At 37.4% G+C, this 20644-nt stretch overlaps 1 protein-coding gene across 1 annotated transcript in view; it reads left to right on the top strand.

The window, feature by feature from the left end:
• The window catches only part of KIF6 (kinesin family member 6), a 378140-nt gene that overhangs the window by 136398 nt on the left and 221098 nt on the right, over positions 1-20644 (top strand). The window contains exon 10 of the mRNA XM_012720329.1: positions 3847-3950. Coding sequence (XP_012575783.1) covers positions 3847-3950 — 104 coding nt within the window. The remainder of the gene's footprint in view (positions 1-3846; positions 3951-20644) is intronic.

Below are 20644 nucleotides of genomic sequence, written 5' to 3'. Positions count from 1 at the left end.
ACACACACACACACACCAGTGCACCTCTGCCTGGACTCCAGTTCTTGTATACAATAAATAAAAAATAAATCTTTTTTTAAAAATTATAAAAATTAGTGAAAACAAAAACCAAAGTAACGATGCAGTGGAGGGAAATAGTAAAACCCTGAAGGTGAACTTTAATAGATTAATAAATCTCTAAAGAAATTAGAGAGGAAAACGCCAAAAAAAGGGGCCCTCCGTAGTGGCGCAGTGGGTTGGAGCACTGCACTGTGAAACTAAACCAAGCCCTGGCTGCTTAAGTGCAAGTTTGATCCCCGCCTGGGAGGCAATCCACATGGGGCAGCAGACCTCTCCTGTCTCCTGCCTGCGGCTGCTTCCCTCTCAGCAGTATACTTTGTCAATCTGCCTGCTCTCTTCTCCACTCTGTGATGAATCCCCTCGCTACTCCTACACCTCTGACCTGTACCCCATTTCTGTATGCGTAGATAAAATATTTTTTAAAGTACAAAAAGGGCACAAATTGACACAATAATATTTTGAAAGAAAAGTATTATAATATGTTAACAGTACACAGTGCATTGCAAGATTTTGGGGCAATGAGTTTGAAAAAAAATAAAGAAAAGCTAACAATTTCATGGAAAAACAGCACTAAAACAAATGCACATTCATAGAGAATTTTAAAAGAATAGATCTACAACTAATAAATAAGTTGTCTCAAGAACAACAAAGCTAACAAAAGGAGAGGAAGATGGGGGAGTGGAGGGAGGGAGCGAGGACAGATCAGACTCGATGTTGTTTTTAAAAAGTTACCAAAGAGGCCCTCCCTGGTGGCGCAGCCGGTTAAAGCACTGCACTGAGAAGCTAAAGCCACTTCCGCATGAGTTCGATTCCCGCCTGCCCTGGAGGTGACCACATGGCATGGCAGACTTTTCCTGACCCGCCTGCTGCTCCCCTCAGCAGTGTACTTCGTGGATCTGCCTGTTCCGCTCCCCACTCTGTCACTGGTAAAGCCTCTCACCCTCCACATCTCTGGCCTGTACCCAAGTTCTGTGTGAAAAAAATAAATCTTTAAAAAAAAAAAAAAAGTTACCAAAGAAGAATAAAACTGGAGGTCAGCCTGCTAATTTTTTGGTTTAGATGTTTTACATTAGGTCGTTATATTAAGATAATATGTGATGTCTTGACTTTGTTGGGTGTATATCACGAATTTATGTGTAGCTTATCACTAGAAAATATATAAATATACAGGAAAAGAAGAAAATGCATGGGAAAAGAAATACCAAATTTCAGGTACTGGTAATGGGGAATTAATTTATGGAGAGCTATCGAAAAAGGGGCTTCAGAAGTTTCTGTTATTTATTTCTTCAATTAATTAAAACGTACATTGGTGTGTACTTATGCTAAGTAGTGGGTACAAGGTATTCTTTATACCTCTGTATATACCTGAAATAATTCATACACACACACACACACACACACACACACAAATATGAGTTAAGATGATTCATCATATTCACAGCTTCAAAGGGAAAAATCATGTGACCACATCAGCAGAGGCAGGAAAAAGTGTTTGATAATATGAAACATTCCACCAATAGTTTAAAACACTCATCAAGCCATAAGTATGAGAACTGAATAGTGGTTAAGAATATTAGCCAAAACCTATACTAAACATTTTCAAGGTGAACTCTTAAAAACAAAGGTAAGAATGTCTTAAAACATTGTACTGGAAATCCTAGCTAGGACAATGAGACAATTTTTTAAAAGCCATGAGGATTTGAAAAGAAGAAAAACATCTGTAACAGACAGTTTGATTGTTTGAAATGAAGAGCCAAAAGTATTTAATGATAGACAGAAACAAAAAGTATTCAGAAATTTACTTGGTACTTGAATCATACAAAAAAAATGCATTGTTTTTCTATAATCAAAAGCCAGCAATTAGAAAATGCAATTTTCAAAAATTATTTTTAGATAGAAACAAAACTTTAGAGTTCTAGGAACAAAATCTAATTAAAAATATGTAAGAGTAGTGATGGTACATGGGTGAATTGGTGGTGGGAAGCCCATGGGGGTTACAACTGAGATGAAAAAAAAATGCACAAAATGAAGAACAATGTAAAAAAAAAGTATAATAGTAATATTTAAGAAACATGTAAGAGGTTTACAGAGAAAATTATAAATCTTTATCAAAAGAAATCAGAAAAACTGTACCATGAATGTATGTATGAATGTTCATGAATGTAATGATTCATTATCACTATTTTGATAAGTCTTACCAAATCAATCTTTCAATCAAATTTATTTTTAGGTAAAACTTGAGGAGGGCCTTTGGTAGAATTTACAAACTGTATTTGAAATCTATATGAAAATGCAAATGGCCAAGATAGCCAGGTCTAGTTTGAAAGGAATAAAATGGAAGGGGCTTATCCTATCTAGATGACAAAATTAAAAAAAAAAAATTGAAACATTGTGATATTGTCATATATAGTCAGATAGACAAATATTTATATCTAATAACCAGAAACAGACATTTATATATGGAAACATCTTATACAACAGAATTATAATAGCAAATCTTGTATAGTTGTTTATATAAAAATTAATAAAATCATATCCATATCTCCTACTTTATACAAAAAGTCAGCCTACATGTGAAAAGTTTTGTAAGAACAGGGAGGGAAGTATTTCAACAGTTTTAGGTAAAATCAATTTTCTTTAAAAAGACATAACAATACAACTCATCACAGAAGAAGTTGATGATTCAATTATATTAAAATTTAGAACTTTCATTTAACAAAAAGACTATTAAAGTGAGAGCATGACATGAGTTGGGAGAAAACATGTGCATTGCATAAAACCAATAAAGTGTTCACATCCAGAATATAAAGCATGTTGTAAATCAATAAGGAAAAGAAAAACAACTTGATTGAAAGATGGGCAAGAATATGAATAAATAATTCGCACAAGGAAATCCAACAGCCAGGATACATGATGAACCTCACTAATCATGGAAATGCAAATTAGTACTAAATGAGATGTGTTTACTCTTACCAGACAGGAAAAGATGAAGTGCCAGTCAGTAATACATAGTGACAAGAAATGTGAGGGAACAGGAACTTACCCACCCAGCTGATGAGAATATGGATTTATAGAACAACTCTGAAGAACAACTTAGCCATATATAATAAAAGGAAATTGCACATACTCTACAACCACAGAATTCTAAGTGTACACCAGAGAGAAAAATCTCACACTTGTGCCCAAAGAGATTTATAATGTTCACAGCAATACTCTTTCTAGTAACAAAAACATAAGTCCTAAATGTCCAATAACAAAATAAGGAAATTGTGACATCTCCTTTTCCAGAGATACTATATAACCATGAAAATTAATGAACGAGAGCCATATGAGGCAATACAAATGATCTCAAAAACATAATGTAAGAGGAAAACAGACAATGCAGTAGGGTAATATTGCCATAAAGTTCAGGGCATGCAAAACGGTACCGTGCATTATTTACCATTCCATCCATACATATGGAGAAGTTGCAAGAAAACATGCAGGGAAATGCGCCCCACTTAATGCAGTATCGTGATCACCTCAGGAAAAGCAGAAGGGGAACAGGAACAAGGAAATCCAGTTACATCACTGATATTTTATTTGCTAAGAATTAATTCTCATCTCGAGCTCTTTTAACAAAACATTAAGCTGGTATAAAGCTGGGTGACAGGAATGCCTTTTATATTACCTCTCTGTTTTTTGATCCTTAAAAGTAGTCCATAACTTTAAAAGATGTATATTTTCTGTCCCCAAGTTCCCCCCAATGAGGCACTGACATTTATTCTCCTGCCTTGCCATTTGTAGATGATTATCCGCCTACAAAAGGAAATCCAGGAACTGAAGGATGAACTGGCCATGGTCACTGGGGAGCTGAGGACAGAGGCGCTCACAGAGGCAGAGCTGCTTCAGTAAGCCTGCAGACTTTTTTCCTTTTTCTTTCACAGGGAAAGTCTGTGTTAACTTCTTTGTTGGCTTTAATGTTATGAATTCACCTCAAAGCACGAAGGTCTCCTGGGACAGTCTGAAAATTGCATTTAGGCGCCAGTTAAGAGTGGCGGCTTTCCATGAAAAGCTGGATAAGGCTGGCAGTGTTTTTGCCGCCTCAGCTTTGAGGAAGTAAAGAACAGAGCATAGAGAGGATGGGAATATCCTTCTCATGCCAGCTGAAGAAAAGGGATTGTATAATAGTCGTGCAATTTTAAAACATATACCCCCAGACACTCTTACTGTGGGTCTCAGATTGAAAAGAATTCAAGAAACATCCTTTGTGTTAAACAGCATCTTGCTGCAAGCACCAATTTATCCCATGCCAAAGTAAGCTCTCCTTTCATAAATAGACGGCCCATATATTATAGTTCAAACACTCGAAATGGGAATGAAAGCAGGTATTCAGGGCTTTTCATGGGCGGCACCCTTCAGAGCCCTTAGATTTGCAGCCATATGGCCTATCAGGGGCACGTCTTGCTCTCATTCCCTCTCTGATCATGAGCCACAGTGTGGGCTTTCTTGTTTCTGTGCTGCTTATGAAGCATAGGTGGGGTGACAATAACAGCCTGGGCTTAGCAGGTAGTGGTATTCCCTATTTCCAAATATGAAACAGAGTTACGTAAGATATTTCTAAAGATGTGTTGCCATTTTAGCTTACCATTGCTCAACAAAGAAAATGGTAAGTAATAGAGATGATAAAAAGTATTTACTTTAAATTATTTTATGGCTGCCTCTAGAGGTAGGTCTAACACTTGCAAAGCCTCCAGCAAGGTTTCTGTTATACTTAAAGTTTCACTCCTCTAGGATGGATTTCCTAATTCCAGAATGCCGTGTTTAGTGATATGATAGGCCTCTGAGGCTTTTCTTAACAAAACTGCTTTGAACCATGTATGCAGTTCAGGTGAAATATATTATCAAATTCACATTTTAAAGAACTTCATGCCATTCCTTGAAATAGCTGGGGATATATTAGCTATTGAGAAACCCAAGTTGAGAATTTATTCATTGTGGTAGTCCTTATCCTTACAGAAAGAGAGAAAGAAAACTGATCATTATCTTTGATCATGTCTCTTCAGAATTTTGCTCTTAGCAGCAAGAGTCTAGCCATGTAAACAAGCCCTTTCTAGGACTCTCAACAAAATGCATTTAATGGAGGAAATTATTATATAGGAGATGGGACTGTGGAAATAATGCCACCTCTCAGAAATCAAGAACAACAGGAACCTTTCGGACTGAGGGGATATTGGTGTAAGGTTGTTAACAAAGTCTCAGCCTAGAACTGAAGAACAAGAGCTCCACCATGATGAGTTCCACCCAATGTAAATTGGGGACACTGAAGAGCTACAGATGCTTTAGAGATTTTGCCCCCATGTGGGATATTGTCTTCTCCTTCACCCCTCCATCCAGTCCTCCAACAGTGCCTTTTATAACTGAACTCACCTAGAACCACTTGATAAAGGAGTCAGAGGATGGAGTGCCCCGTAATGCAGAGCCAGGAAGAGGGAAATGAGGGTTGTATATAAGAGAAAACAGAGAAAGCACCAATTATCAAATAAATACCAATGTTTTCTCTAATCCCATATATCCTTCATATTCTTCAGTTTAAGGGTAAGATTCTGAAGTGGCAGTTTCAAGATATCAGATTGAGTAAATTTATGTTCCACGTGCCCTCCACTGCATCAAATGGGGAAGTATTCAACTGATGTAAAGAAACATGATTCTCTAGTCATATCAGAAAGCAAGAAATACACTTCTCAAGGGATCAGAGACTTCAAGAAATTCCTGAGAGGTTGGGCAAGAGAAAAGGATAAAGCAAGATACAGATGTAGCACATCAAAGCCTCCTATCTAGAAGTGCTGGATCCCTGGAGCAAAGGTTTGGGTAGGAACAGCCAATGAAAATTTGGCAGAGTTGCTATAAGGGGAACAGTTTGCTCTGTACACCCCTGTGCATCCTGTCCTCCCTTCTCCACCAGTGTTTAGTGTGGAGAATTAGGTGCAAGATTTAGGTAGCTGATATGTGGGACAAAGGGGGGCCAGAGACTCTCTGAAGACCAGCAACCTGGTCTGTAGCTCTGCCCCTCCTCTCTGTGTGAAAAGTGGAAGTGGAAACAACCACACCTACTTCAGTACCTCAGCCAATACTGGCTGCCTAAACTGAGATAGCTGAGTCTAAAAAGGGACCAGTCAGGAATAACTTAGAAATATGAGAACTGTCAACATCAAGAAAATGGTAATTAAAAAAAAAAAGAAATGAACACTTACAACTTGGAGGATTTCAGAATTAAACTTTATATATAGGCCCTCCTTGGCGGCGTAGCGGGTTAAAGCACAGCACTAAGAAGCTTAAGCCACTTCCGTGTGAGTTCGATTCCCGCCTGCCCAGTGGAGATCCACATGGCGAGGCAAACCTCTCCTGACCCGCCCGCTGCTCCCCCCAGCAGTGTGCTTCGACGATCTGTCTGTTCTGCTCCCCACTCTGTCTCTGGTGAAGCCTCTCACCCTCCGCATCTCTGGCCTGTACCCCAGCTCTATATGAATAAATAAATAAATCTCTAAAAAACTTTAAATATATATTTTAAGATTTTATTTATTTATGCATACAGAAATGGGGTGCAGACCAGAGGCACAGGAGTGGCGAGAGGATTCACCAGAAACAGAGTGGGAAGAACAGGCAGATCTACTGAAATACACTGCTGAGGGGAGCAGTGGACAAGACAGGAGAGGTCTGCTGAGCCATGTGTGTCACAGGTCGAAGGATCAAATTCACACTTAAGCAACCACAGCTTGGCTTAGCTTTGCAGTGCAGCACTCCAACCTGCTGTGCCACCAGGGAGGGCCCTCAGAACTAAACTTTATAAGAAGAGTGATTAGTAGCTTTAGAGATAAAAGATAGCACGGCAGACACAAAACAACAGCAGGATCTCACTTTTTATAAAGACAGAATTAAGAGATCTTGCAGTGTTCCCAAAGGAGACATAACTTCATCTTATTTTTCTTTCCAAATTGTGTTTATTGAGCTAAAGTAGGTTTACTTCTTTGTATTAGCTCCAGGAATTATAGGTTCAAACCTCCACAAATGTACACTTTCATACCATGCCAACTACCAGAGCCCCAGAAATCTTCCACCATGTTCCATTGGGCCCCTTCCCTCCCCTACCCACCCTACCATCCTTTCTCCTTTGATTGGCTCGCTTTTGAAATCAGGTGTTAGGAGTTGACTATTGGTTTGGTTTTGACTGTCCCTTTTCTATATAGTTCTCAATATTTCATGTATTAATAAATCGTCCTATATATGAGTTTTTCTTTCTGAATTATTTCACTTAGCATTATCTTCTGGCAGGTGCAATGACTGAGTGTGCCTCTTCGATCAATTGGTTCCTCAGTTTCTGAGACATAGGATTGAGAAAATATGAGAGGTATAGGGCAGGAGTGGGAAAATATAGAATATAATATATAGAGAGAAAATGCTATAGAGTATAAGAAACAAATGAGAAATGTTTACCTTATCTGCTTTTTGATACTTTACATATGTTGTATTGTCTACACCACTTTTTTTAAAAATCATTCATCTGTTATTGAGCATTTGGGTTGTTTCCATAGTTTGGCTATTGTAAATAGAGTTGTAATTAACATAAGAGTGCATAAATACCTTCAAATTAGTGTTTTTACACTCTTTGGGTCGATTCCTAGTAATAGAGCTGCTGGATTTTATAGTATATGCATTTTAATATTTTGAGAAGCCTCTATACTTTCCTCGATAGGAGATGGACCAGTATACATTCTACCAACATTATACCAGGGTTCCAATTTCTCCACACTCTAACCAACATCTGTTGTTGCTAATCTTTTCAATACGGGCCATTCTCACAGGTATGAGATGGTATCTCATTGTGGTTTTGAGTTATATTTTCCTGAGGATAAGTGATAATGAGTTTTTCACACTCTTATTGGCCATCTGTATGTCTTCTTTGGAAAAGTAATAATCAATATAATTCACCTCATCAACAAAAGGAGACAAAAAAAAAATCACATGACCATATCAACAGGGAAGAAAAAGTATTTGACAAGTTTGAGCATCTATTTATGTGAAAACCCTTCAAAGTAAGGGTAGAAATAACATATAAATACAATAAAGTCCACATATGATAAAACCATAGTAAACATCATATTCAATGCTGAAAAACTGAAAGCTTTTCCTCTAAGATCAGGTACAAGACAAGGATGTATACTTTCACCACTACTATTCAACATAATAGTGGAAACCCTAGCTAGAGAAGTTGTACAAGTGAAAGATAAGGAAGGAAACCAAATTGGAAAGGAGTAAAATTATCACTATTTGCAGGTTACTTGATAACATGTTAATAAAACCCTAAAGACTCCACTGAAATCTATTAGAAACAATAAATCAATATGGTAAAGTGGCAGTTGCATAGCCAACCTACAAAAATCAAGTGCATTCCCACTTGTAAACAAAGAACTAGACAAGAAAAAATTTTAAAAATAATCCCCTTTATGGGCCCTCCCTGGTGGCGCAGCAGGTTAAAGCACAGCACTGAGAAGCTAAAGCCACTTCCACATGAGTTCGATTCCCGCCTGCCCCGGAGGTGACCACAAGGCGTGGCAGACCTCTCCTGACCCGCCCGCTGCTCCCCTCAGCAGTGTACTTCGTCTATCTGCCTGTGCTGCTCCCCGCTCTGTCTCTGGTGAAGCCTCTCACTGGCCCTGCATCTCTGGCCTGTACCCCAGCTCTGTATGCATAAATAAATAAATTTTTTAAAAAATCCCCTTTATTATTGCATCACAAAGTACTAAATACCTAGGAATAAATTTAGTTTAAGGAGGTAAACACCTTTACAATGAAAACTATAAGACATTGTTAAAAGAAATAGAATAAGACACACAAAAAATGGAAAGATTGCTCGTGTATTGGAAGAATTAACATAATTGAAATTGGCCTCCTTACCCAAAGCAACAGATTCAATGCAATCCCTATCAAAGTTTCAATGGGATCACCAAAGAAATAGAACAAACAGTATTGAAAGGCACATGGAGTCACAAAAGATCCTGAACAACCAAAGTAACCTTGATTGAAAAGGGGAAGAATGAAGTTATCACACTCCCAGAACAAACTATAATATACTGCAAGACTATAGTAATCAAAACAGAATGGTACTGGAATAAAAATAGACACAGACAAATAGAATAGAGAGCCCAGAAATAAACATATACTTCTATGGATAGTTAATCTACAACAAAGGGGCCAAATATATATTAGAGGAAGGAATGCCTCTTCATCAAATGGTGTTGGAAAAGCATCCACATGCAAAAGAAAAATTAGACCACTATCTCACAACATATACAAAAATTAACCCAAAATGGATTAAAGACTTAGATGTAAACCATAAGATACATAGAAGAAAACATAGGAAATACACTCTGAGAAATTGGCATCAGGGATATATTTGGAGATTCCATTTCAATGACAAATGAAACAAAAGCAAAATAAATAAATGGGACTAAATCAAACTAAATGACTTCTGCACAATGAAATAAAGTGTCTTTAAAATGAAAAGACACCCTGCTCAATAGGAGAAATTTTGCACATCATACATCCGACAAGGGGCTAATATCCAAGTTCTACAACGAACTCATCAATTCAACAAAAAAGAAAATAAAAATCTAATTTTAAAATCAACATCAATAATTAATGCTGAGCTTAAAAGTTATATTAAAATTAATTCATACACTGATAAGTAAACATCAACAAAGGAGTTTCTCTGCTGTCAGAATAAATGCACTCTGCAGCATCATATCTTTTTAATTTCTAACCACCCTTCAGGGACAAATATTGCAAATATCCACCCTTCAAAAACAAAGCATAGTTTCACAACAATCCAGTAGGTTTGGTACTTATTCATTCTGACAGTATAGATTATTCAGATAATCTGTTTTATTGTTCTTGTTTTGTAATGTTTTTGTTGCCATTATTAGCTCGAATGAACATTGGTGCAACATAAAATTCATCAGACTTAAGTAGCCTTTATCATCTCAAAGTGAAGAGAGAAAATTTCACTAAAGTAGTGCCTCTGTATAATATCATTAGTCTATGCTTCTGTGTCTTCTAGGGCCCCTGGATAAATATTTACTAAGGAATGTGAATGAGTTTTAGTCCTCCTCCCAATGTGCACAAATCCTCTGAGGTTTGGAGTGCAGTGGGGGCTGGAGATAGTGGTGTTGAAGAGAGGAAGAATCCCACAAGTTGACAGCACAGACTAGCAGATACGTTCTAGCTCTGGCCCACTCCTCTGTCCTGTAACTTCCAAAGTTTATGATGACTGCCATGACATTAAGACATTCCTGTATAGAGTTTTATGAAGGATGTTAGAAAGCAGCAATTTAGAAGATACGACATTCTGTGTAGTATGCATTGGAAAATTTGGAGATGTCTGTTAGTATCTAGCCAGATCAATTTTTTTTTGAACTATTTCCCAGCATTTCAGTTCTCAATGTAAATATTTGTTGCATTAACTTGGATGTTCCAGTTGAAGAGGATTTCAGATGTCAGCCTCTAGTTATTGTGATATTTTTAGTTTACATCCTTTTTTTTTTTTTTTTTTGGCCTGGGTAAATTTAAAATGAGACAGCTGGATAAAGGCTGTATATCCAAGTTAATGTTTATACAGAACTTCTTGGGTAAAGATTTGATTCTGATTGATTCTTTAAACACTTACTTCTTTCTTCTTCTGGTTAAAAAAAAAAAATAGGCCTGTAGATCTCTGGCTGGAATTGAAGCAGACCTGATCCAAATCTAAATGAGTAGTACATCTCTGTATAGCAGCATTTTTCCTCTGAGATGGAATTGAATTGAATTTTATGGGCTTAAGGTTGCCCAAAATAAACTTCTAAACTGCTGGACCTTTCCAAACATCTGGATTATTTTCTTCCCCCACCCTCACCACATTTTATTGAAATATAACTGACTTATAACTTTGTATAAATTTAAGATTACAATATGAAGATTTAATATACATATATATTGTAAAATGAGTACCATAATAAGGTTAGTTATATCTCCTCATTTATTTCCCTTTTTGTATATGTGTTCAGAAAATTTAATTAAGATCTGCTCTTAGGAACTTTCAAGTATAGAAGACAGTCTCATTAGCTATAATCACCAAGCAGTATATTAGAGCTTCAGAACTTACTCATGTAACCGAAAATTTGTACTCTCTAACCAACATCTTCCCAACCACCCCCCACTTTCCAGTCCCTGCCATACACAAATTTATAATCTGTGTCTATGAGTTCAACTTTTATTGTTTTCCAAAGTTGATGCATTGTCTTATTCTGACTTATTTACTTTATACCAACATTTTTGTAAATTAGTTAACTCTTCTACCAGAATTTATTTATGCATGTATTAGATACAAATTGTTTTAATAGATGCTTTAGGGAATTCAGGCATATGGGATAGAGAATATAATTCCAAGGAGTTACAATTGAAGAAAAATACACATATACACACATTTACACACACACACACCTACATATATAAAACAGAGAATAAAGCACTGAAAATTTTACAACCTTAATTATAGTTCTAACTCTACTTGTAAGAGGCCATGGTGGAAGCACTAGCTAGCAAGGATCTCTATTGAAATTGACCTGGCAGGAACTTGAGGTTCTCATGGAAGAACCTAATTAGATTAGGATTCTATTAGAATAGAATTAGACATATAGTGACCTCATTTTGGGTTATAAATACGATATGTGAAGGAGCTATTTTATTTAATTTTGGTGACTAGGAAATGTTATTGGAGGGTATTATAATTCACTTATTCTGTAATGTTTACTGTGCTCTACATTTATGCTCATCTGCATCCCGGGAGCTAGAAATACAGGAATGAACAAAACAAGAGTCCTTGCCCTACTGGGGCTTTTCATCTACTGGATAGAAAGAAAATACAAGAGATAGAAAACTAAAAGTACAGTATTTCAGAGAAAAGAAAGTACAGGAGAAAAATAAAACTGGAGTTGCAATTTTAATACAATAACAAAGATTTACAACCATTTTTTTTTAGGACTATTGTTTTGATTAGCAATGAGTAGAAGTAACTGTCATGAGAAGTGAGGAAGATATTTTAATAACTGTGATGGCAAAGGGAAAGACTTGACTAATTGAAACATGGGCTGGCAAAGCAAAGGGCACAAGGCATGAGACTGAATGGAAGGTCAGATGGCCATCTACCTGCGTAGGCTCTGAGACCAGAGAGCAGCCAATGGCCCCAAAAAGCAAAAAGCCAAAACCAAAACCAAGGTCTATAGCCTAACAAAGGGCAGCCCTAAATAAGAGGACAGGTCACTGTCTTGGGTTTTCACCCACACACACAATTGCAAGAGACTTCAGGCTCCGGGAACAATTATTGGGTTTATTTTACAAAAAGGGAAAACAAAGATCTCACTGTATCCACAATGGCTGGCTATCTCACCCAGGTAATGTTAGTGATGGTCACCATCGGTCACCAAAAGTGCTAGACAACACTCGTCATTAGTGATGGACCTTCAGAGGAAGTGTCAGAGATACCAGGTGTTAACAGCTCTTTGTGAGTTGTTGTGTTAAACCAACAACAAACAGCTGTTTAAGACACCAGGTCTAGGGCCTTTGGTGCTCCTTTCAGGCAATGTCAGAGACAATACTGAGGCCCAGTCTCTGTCAGGGTCCTTTAGCTTCTCTTCCCTTCTTAGAGGGCGGCTACTAGATGCTCTTTTCCTCTTTCTTAGGAGCTTAGAAACAGAGACTCCCCATCTTTCTTCTTCTTCAGAGGCTGGAATCCTCTTTTCTTTAGAGACTGGCATCTGTGGATCTCTCAGCTCCCTCTGACCCTGGCTTATATCCTCTTTCAGCTTACCCCAACCACATTTTTCAATCCTGTAGCTGATTGGACCACTTACCAGTCAACCCATAGAACCTGATTGGTCCATTCCACAATCCAAGAAGTGTGCTATTTCATAAGAGTGTTCTGAGGAGCAACTGCCACAACAGACTTGAGCAGCAAGGTTGAAGAACACCACTTCTTCTGCCAGCTCCCAGAACTGAAGCAGCTGGGTTCTGCTAACACAATGACAGTAGAAGCAAAGACAGAGATTAGGCCATAGTAGTGATGGCTTCAAGTTTAAAATATAAAGAAAGGAGAGTAGTCATACCTCAAGACTAAAATGTATTATCAGGGGTTGATAAAACTGAATAAAAAAAAAGGTTGGTTGAGAATAAGAAATACTCAGTTTTGTAACATGATAACATGATGAAGGAATTCATTATGTATGGTTGAATTCTAGAACTTAAGGTTAAAGATTTCAGTTTTGGAGTACTAGAACTGAGTTGATATAATACTGAAGTCAGGAGCACCAGTCAGTTTGGAAATTCTCTAATATAATTTGAAGTAGAAGCCATAGACCACATTGTCTTCTTTCAAACTTAGTAAATGTATCCTGCCAACCAAAATTTTCTTGTCACTTAACCACATCACTCCTAACCCCTACTCTTAAATTTGTTTACTTACAATTAAATGTTCCATTCATGGAAAATTTTTCATTGGGAGGAAAAGTCTCCTTTCATAAATCAGAGTATTAATAGTAACAGCATAAAAAAGATGAGGCATAATATGAACAACTTATGACCACATATTGTGAAGTTGACAAATAGTTCAGGTAACCAAAGTTCACTTAAGTAGAGAACCTGAACAGTTATATCTATGTAACACAGCAAATTTTTAGTATAAACCTCCAAACAGACAAAACTGTAAGTCCAGATAACATCACCTAAAATTCTGCCAAACATTTAAGAAAAAAAAAAGAATACCAACTCTATGCAAAATTTTCCATAAAATAGAGGAGGGAATAATTCCCAACTAATTTTGCAAGACCAGTGCTATACCATATTGAAAAAAGAGAAATACATTATAAGGAAGCTACAGATCAAGATCCTCTATAAATAAAAAATATTTAATATAATAATTGCAAGTCAAGTACAGCAAAATATTCTTAAAAAATAATAAATTACAGCCACATGGTGATTATCCCAGGAATTCAGTACTGGTTTAATGTTTAAAAGTATGTAATTCACCATATCACCATAGTAAGCCAAAGAAAAAAAGCCATGTGATCATTTAAATAGATGCAGATAAAGCATTTGACAAATTTTCACATCTTCTCATTATCTATTAAAATAGAACTTTTCACATTCAGATAAAGGGTATCTACTAAACAATGATTGATAGATGATGATCGTTTGATGATAGAAAGACATAACTATCTACATAACATAATTGACACCAAAAGAAAAATTATTTCTCATAAATTGGAAGCAAGCAATAATGTCCTTTCTAAAAATATATATATATATATATTTATTTATGTATACAAGAACGTAGTATAGACCAGAGGTGCAGGGAGGGTGAGAGGATTCACCCAAGACAGAGTGGGGAGCAGGACAGGCAGAGCTACTGAAATTGCAGCTGTTAAAGGGAGCAGTTGGTAAGTCAGAAGAGGTCTGCTGTGCCTTATGGGTCAGTTCCCTGGCCAGCCAGAGATCAAACTCATGCTGCAGTGTCTGGAGATAGCTTGATAGTACTGTCTTTAACCCCTGCACCACCAGGGAGGCCCCCTTTCTTCCCACTTCTAATAAGCATCATACTAGGGACACAGTTGGTTCAGTAGGCAAGAAAAATAAATATAATACATAAAGAATTGGAAAGCACATAATAAAATCTTCTTTACTCACAGACATTATTGTCTATGTAAAAAATGCAAAATAATCTACAAAATAAAAGACTTCTCAAACTATAAATGAGTTTAGCAAGGTTGTAAGGATTCACTGTTAATATATAAACTCAATAGAATTTCAATTTACTAATAATGAATGATTATAAACAGCATCATTTACAGTAGCATCAGAAAACATAAAACAGGAGCAAATTAACAACATATGTGTAATATTTGTATGCTGGAAACTATAACATGTTAGTGAGAAAAAACAAACAACACTATTCAGAGATAGGCTATGATCATGGATTGAGCTATTTAATTAATCTATAGATTTAATTTAATAAAAATAAAAAATCTCAGCTGGCATATTATATGGGAATATTAGCAAGTGGGTTCTAAATTTGCATACATACTAAGAACCTAAAATAGTTAAAACTTTGTAAAAGAGGAACAACCTGTGTCTTATACTATAAGCAAACATTTAAAATGATCCATAGATCTGGGCCTCTCTGGTGGCAAGTGGGTTAAAGCACAGCACTGCAAGGTAGCTATAGCCGCTTCAGCTTGATTTTGATCCCCGATCCTGGAGATGACCCACATGGCACAGCAGACCACTCCTGTCTCTCTTGCTGCCCCCTTCAGCAGTGTACTTTGTCAATCTGCCTGTCCTGCTCCCCACTCTGTCTCTGGTGAATCCTCTCACCGCCCCTGTACCTCTGGCGTGTACCCCGTTCTATTTGCATAAATAAGTCTTTAAAAAAAATGATTCATAGATCTAAATGTAAGCCTAATATATCTATCTACCTATCTACCTATCTATATATCTATCTATCTAAAACTTCTAAAAGATGGGGGAAAATATTTTTTGAGTTACATAAACATGTTGCCTAATGTATTAAACACAAACCATAAAGAAAAAAAAAAAAGGAGGCCCTCCCTGGTGGCGCAGCGGATTGGAGTACAGCACTGCCAAGCTGGACCCAGCCACTTCAGTGCAAGTTTGATCCCAGATCCCAGAGGGAGGTGACCCACATGGCTCAGCAGACCTCTCCTGACCCGCCTGCTGCTCTCCTCATTAGTGTACTTCGCCATGCTGACTGTTCTACTCCCCACTCTGTCTCTGGTGAATTCTCTCACCCCCCCCACACACACCTCTGGCCTGTAACCCAGTTCTGTATGTATAAATAAATGAATCTTTTAAAAAGTGATAGATTGAGCTTCATTAAAAGTTCAACGAGTTCTCTTTTAAAGACTGGTCAGCACTACGCATCTAGCTACAGACACAGCAGCTTCAGCATGAGTTTAACCCAGCCAGGGAGGTAACCCACATGGAACAGCAGAAAGAACTCTCCTGACCTGCCCACTGCTCCCCTCAGTAGTGCATTGCATCAATCTGCCTGTTCTGTTCTCCACTCTGTGTCTGGTGAATCCTCTGACCACCCCTGCACCTCCAGCCGATACCCCAGTTCTGTATGCATAAATAAATCTTTAAAAAAAAAAAGACACTAAGAATATTTCGAAATCACAGACTAGAAAAGAAACATTTTAAAAACACATACTTGACAAGTTTTGTATTCAAAAACTTTGAATTCAGTAATAAGAAAAAAAAAATAACAGTTACCAGTCACTGTATGAGAAGACATGCAGATGTATATGTTCTGCATGAGGACATAAAATAAAAGTAAAATCTTCATGAGATAATACTATGCAATTACTGAATAGCTTTTAAAAACTACCAAGTGCTGATGAGGATGAAAAAGTGAAACTCATTTTGGGTGGGATGGACTATACGCCCTCTTTGGAGAAACAGTTTGGTGGTTTTGATTACATTAAACCTAACAGTTACCATAAACCTAGCAATTCCATTATTGGAATCCTACCAGTAATAAAAATGAAATAAACTATCGATGCATTCTACAACTTGGACGAATCTCAAATGCATTATGCTAAGTAACGGAAGCCAAATACAGAAGGCTATGTCCTCCGTGACTCTATTTATGTGACATTCTGTAAAAAACAAAAATATCAGAACATAAACCAGATTAGTGGCTGTCCAGGCAGCTGGTGCAAAAGAGAACTGATTACAACAGAGCAAGAGGGAATTGTTTAGGGTAATTGAAATATTCTATACCGTGATTATAGTGGTAGTTACATAATTGTTCACATTTTCCAAAATTGATAGCTCAATACATTGAGAGAAGACAACTTTAAAAATGTACTATCTTTAAATTTAACCTCAACTAACCTAACTTTGAAGAATTGGGAAAATATGTTTGACAAGAAGCTACACAAACATAAAATTAAAAGGCCAGTGATTAACTAATCCAAAACAAAAGAAAAGTGTACAGTGAGTATTTTCCCTCTGGCTAAAAATTTACTGTGATCAGCTTAATAATGGCAAGTTAGCTTTGAGTATGAGCTCCTCAGAGCACCCAAATACAGCTCTTGTCACTAGTTAGTATATGCACACACATTGAGAACTCCCTCCATATCCTTTTGGGCTACCAAACCTACATTCCACCCTGATGTATTCCCAGCCCGGCCTTCCTTCCTGTGTCATAAAGAACACGTCCCTCTCCCTGGTCCAGCTCAGGTCACCAACTGTGCCCAACCCCAGTCCCATATGGGTATCATCTCGATCATCTCGGGCCCCTCTCCTATCCTCCTATTTTTTACTTTCTTCAATTTCTCCTTTGCTGGACTTCCACTAGTATTTGAGTGTGTTCATATTGACAAACCAAAATACTATGACTCCAACCTTACATTCTGCCTATTGCTTATTTTTCTCTCTTTGCCTTCACTCATCGTCTCCATTTCCTTCCCCCTCACTCACTCCTCAGCACACTCCAAACTAGCTTTTGCCTATCACACTGAAGTGAGTATACAGTTATTGATGACTTGTGGGTAATAAATGCAATAGGCCTAATTCAGTCCTCATCTCTCTTGACCCCTCAGCAGGGGTCCACATTGAGTAGCATTCTTTCCTGGCCTGGAGCAGATTACCCTTCTTTTACATTGGCATGCCTCCAGGCGCTGTCCTAGGACTCTTCTCCTTTCACATTACACTTTTTCTAGATGACTTCATCAACACTTCAGTTGCCATCTGAAGCTGATGATCCACATTTATTTTTCTAGTCCATACTCTTCACTGACTGCCATGCTCATTGATTCCATTGCTTAACTGACAGTTGACCTGAACTCAACATGCCCCAAATTGAATTCTTCCTCATCTGTCTTCAGATCTCATTTTTGCCACTGTAGAACTCCTGCACCTCCCCCATCAGTGAATATCTCTGCAAGCATTACAGTTTCTCAGTCTGGAAACTTAGCAGTGACTTATGATTCTGTTCATTTCTCATCCCACATATCCTATCCTGTGACTGTCTTCACCACATGTTCTATATCCTGCACCACACTATCTTCTCTGTGGCTACCCTTTTCTGAGCCAATGTCATCTCTTAAATGTCATCTCTTTTCTGTACTAGAATATGCTCATAATAAGGTTTCCTTGAATCCACTTTGCTCTCCTCTAATTCTTCTTTGCAGCCATGATATTCCTTTTTAAAGGGCATTTCTTGTTATTTCATTCTTCTTAAAACCCTACTGGCCTCTTTCTTCAGCCTTGTTTTGGGGAAAAACACACAAGTCCTTCATCTGCAAGAGTCAGCCTTATCTGATCCTTTTCTATGTTTTCAGCCTCATTTCACATTTCTCTCCATCTTGCCCCTTTACTTCCACACTGGCCTGTTACTTTCTCAGTTGTTTCATGCTGTCTCTTCTCTGGGGCATTTACACATGTAATTACTTCTGAACCCCCACTGGGATGATGTATGTGTGCATGTGTGGTTTGTGTGGTCTACTCATCCTTCAACCGTCAGTTCAAAGTTTCTTCCTCAAAAATGTCTCGGTGACACACATTCCCAACTTAATTGTGACTGTGTTACCCATAATTTCCATCCCTTTCCTTCAGAGCATTTACCTCTTCTGAGGAACTTGCAGCAGCATTGTTTAACTGTTTTCTGTATCCTCCATCATAGTGAAAGATCTGTGATGGCAGGAGTTATATCTGCTTGAAGAAAATGTCCACAATATCTTTATTTGTGTCATTCTGTGTCCCATAAACAAAGGATATGCTGTTAATAGTAATGCAGCAGGGATTATGCATAAACTATATGAAAACCCTAGAGTGGAAAATGTGAAACTCTTCCATTAGCTCATGAACACATAGTTATACAATGTAAGTTATCGCTCCATTGAAATCCATCCATGCAAATAGTTGTTACCTTAAGTAAATGATGCCCTCCTTTGGTGTACATTTTACCAAATAGGAAATGGTTCCTGCAGAGACCTGGGACATTGGCCAGGGCAGCCTCTACTCATGCACTTTAGAACTCCCCAGATCCCTCTTGCTCTATTTATGGCTCCTGTTGGCAAATAACTTCATTTGTCCAGGCCGAAACAGCTGGTTAACTTGGAGGTTGAGCTAGAGTTAGTCCTTAGACCTTTATAACATGCGCAAAACAGAGGATGGTGTTTCATTTTATGTCTGCTGATTTTACTCTATATTTGGACTTACTTGGAAATTGTTATCTGACTGTATTTTTTATTCTTGATAGGATTAAATAGTTTAAGACTAAATATAGTTTAAAACAAAACACACAGTGTTATCAAATATACAAAGAATGGTTTCAAAAGGACATATCTGTAGAGATAAAAGCTGTATTGATGTCCACATTTCTGTTTAATGCAAATAAGAAGATCTGAAGGAAGAATCTTAAACCTTTATTTTCCCACCAGATAAATTTCACTTTGAAATAGAACTGACTTATACATAACTTCTTATTCATTCTTTCCATTGAGTAAACATGGATTGAGTAGTGATGATGCCTTGTCAGGTACTGTGTTAGGAATTGGGGAGCTCAGAGACAAGCCAAGTGGCCCACAGGTGGCTGCCGGTGGGGAAGCGAGGCAGACAAGCAGACATGCATGGTGTCGAACTTCTATAATAGACACTTGGGTCCAACATGGGAGGAGGAATGTTTTTAAAAGAGCTGGGGAATAGGGAGGAAAGACTTTATAGAGGAAGTGACATACAGAAAATCCATCAGTGCTTTCATCCTTTCAAAGGAAGTATTTGAGGGGACTTCAGCAGAAGTCATTTCCACCATATTAATATGCAGTTCAATTTTTTTTACTAGACTAGTCTAATAAAAGTTTAAAAGGGTTCAGTTCCTCAATATGTTTGAACTGTATTAGAACCATAAAACAAAGTTCAAGTGTAGATATGGGGGCTGTTTTGAATCTAAAATTTGTTAACTTGTTCCTGAAAGTAGAGGACAGAATAATTAAAATCAATATTATTGCATGTAACTGAAGAATCACCATCATCATGATTAAGTCTTGCAGTGTAGCTTTCAGGATATTTTAGAAATAAAATTATGCAAGCAAACAAATAAATAAATACATTACAATAGTTGAATTAGTATAGCCCTAGTGAGAATTAAATACCAAAACTTTTTTTTTTTTAAGAAGAGTCCTATTCAAATACTTAATTTGGGATTCATAATGGTTTATACTTTTTATATTTGGTTTATTGTCCCTGGCCTCTAAAGCAATTTTATCTGTCAAGCCACTATTAAAAATATATTTCAAAATTGTACTTAAGTTGTATATGTTTTGTGACATGATGAACTCTTCTGATTGTTCTCCAGAAGTGTCTTCCACTTAGAATTAGGGAGGAGAGATGATCAGAAAACCATACTCAAGGATGAGAGCCAGAGCTAGAGTATAGATGAGGTTAGAGCGAGGGATGGGAGGTGGAAGGAGAGAGAGGAAAGGAGGGGAGGGGA

Source organism: Condylura cristata, unplaced genomic scaffold, assembly GCF_000260355.1.
Source record: "Condylura cristata isolate star-nosed mole 26May11 unplaced genomic scaffold, ConCri1.0 scaffold00001, whole genome shotgun sequence".
NCBI classification, from domain to species: Eukaryota; Metazoa; Chordata; class Mammalia; order Eulipotyphla; family Talpidae; genus Condylura; species Condylura cristata.
The sequence above is the reverse complement of the archived record's forward strand: the minus strand, read 5'-3'. Positions and strand labels throughout refer to the sequence as shown.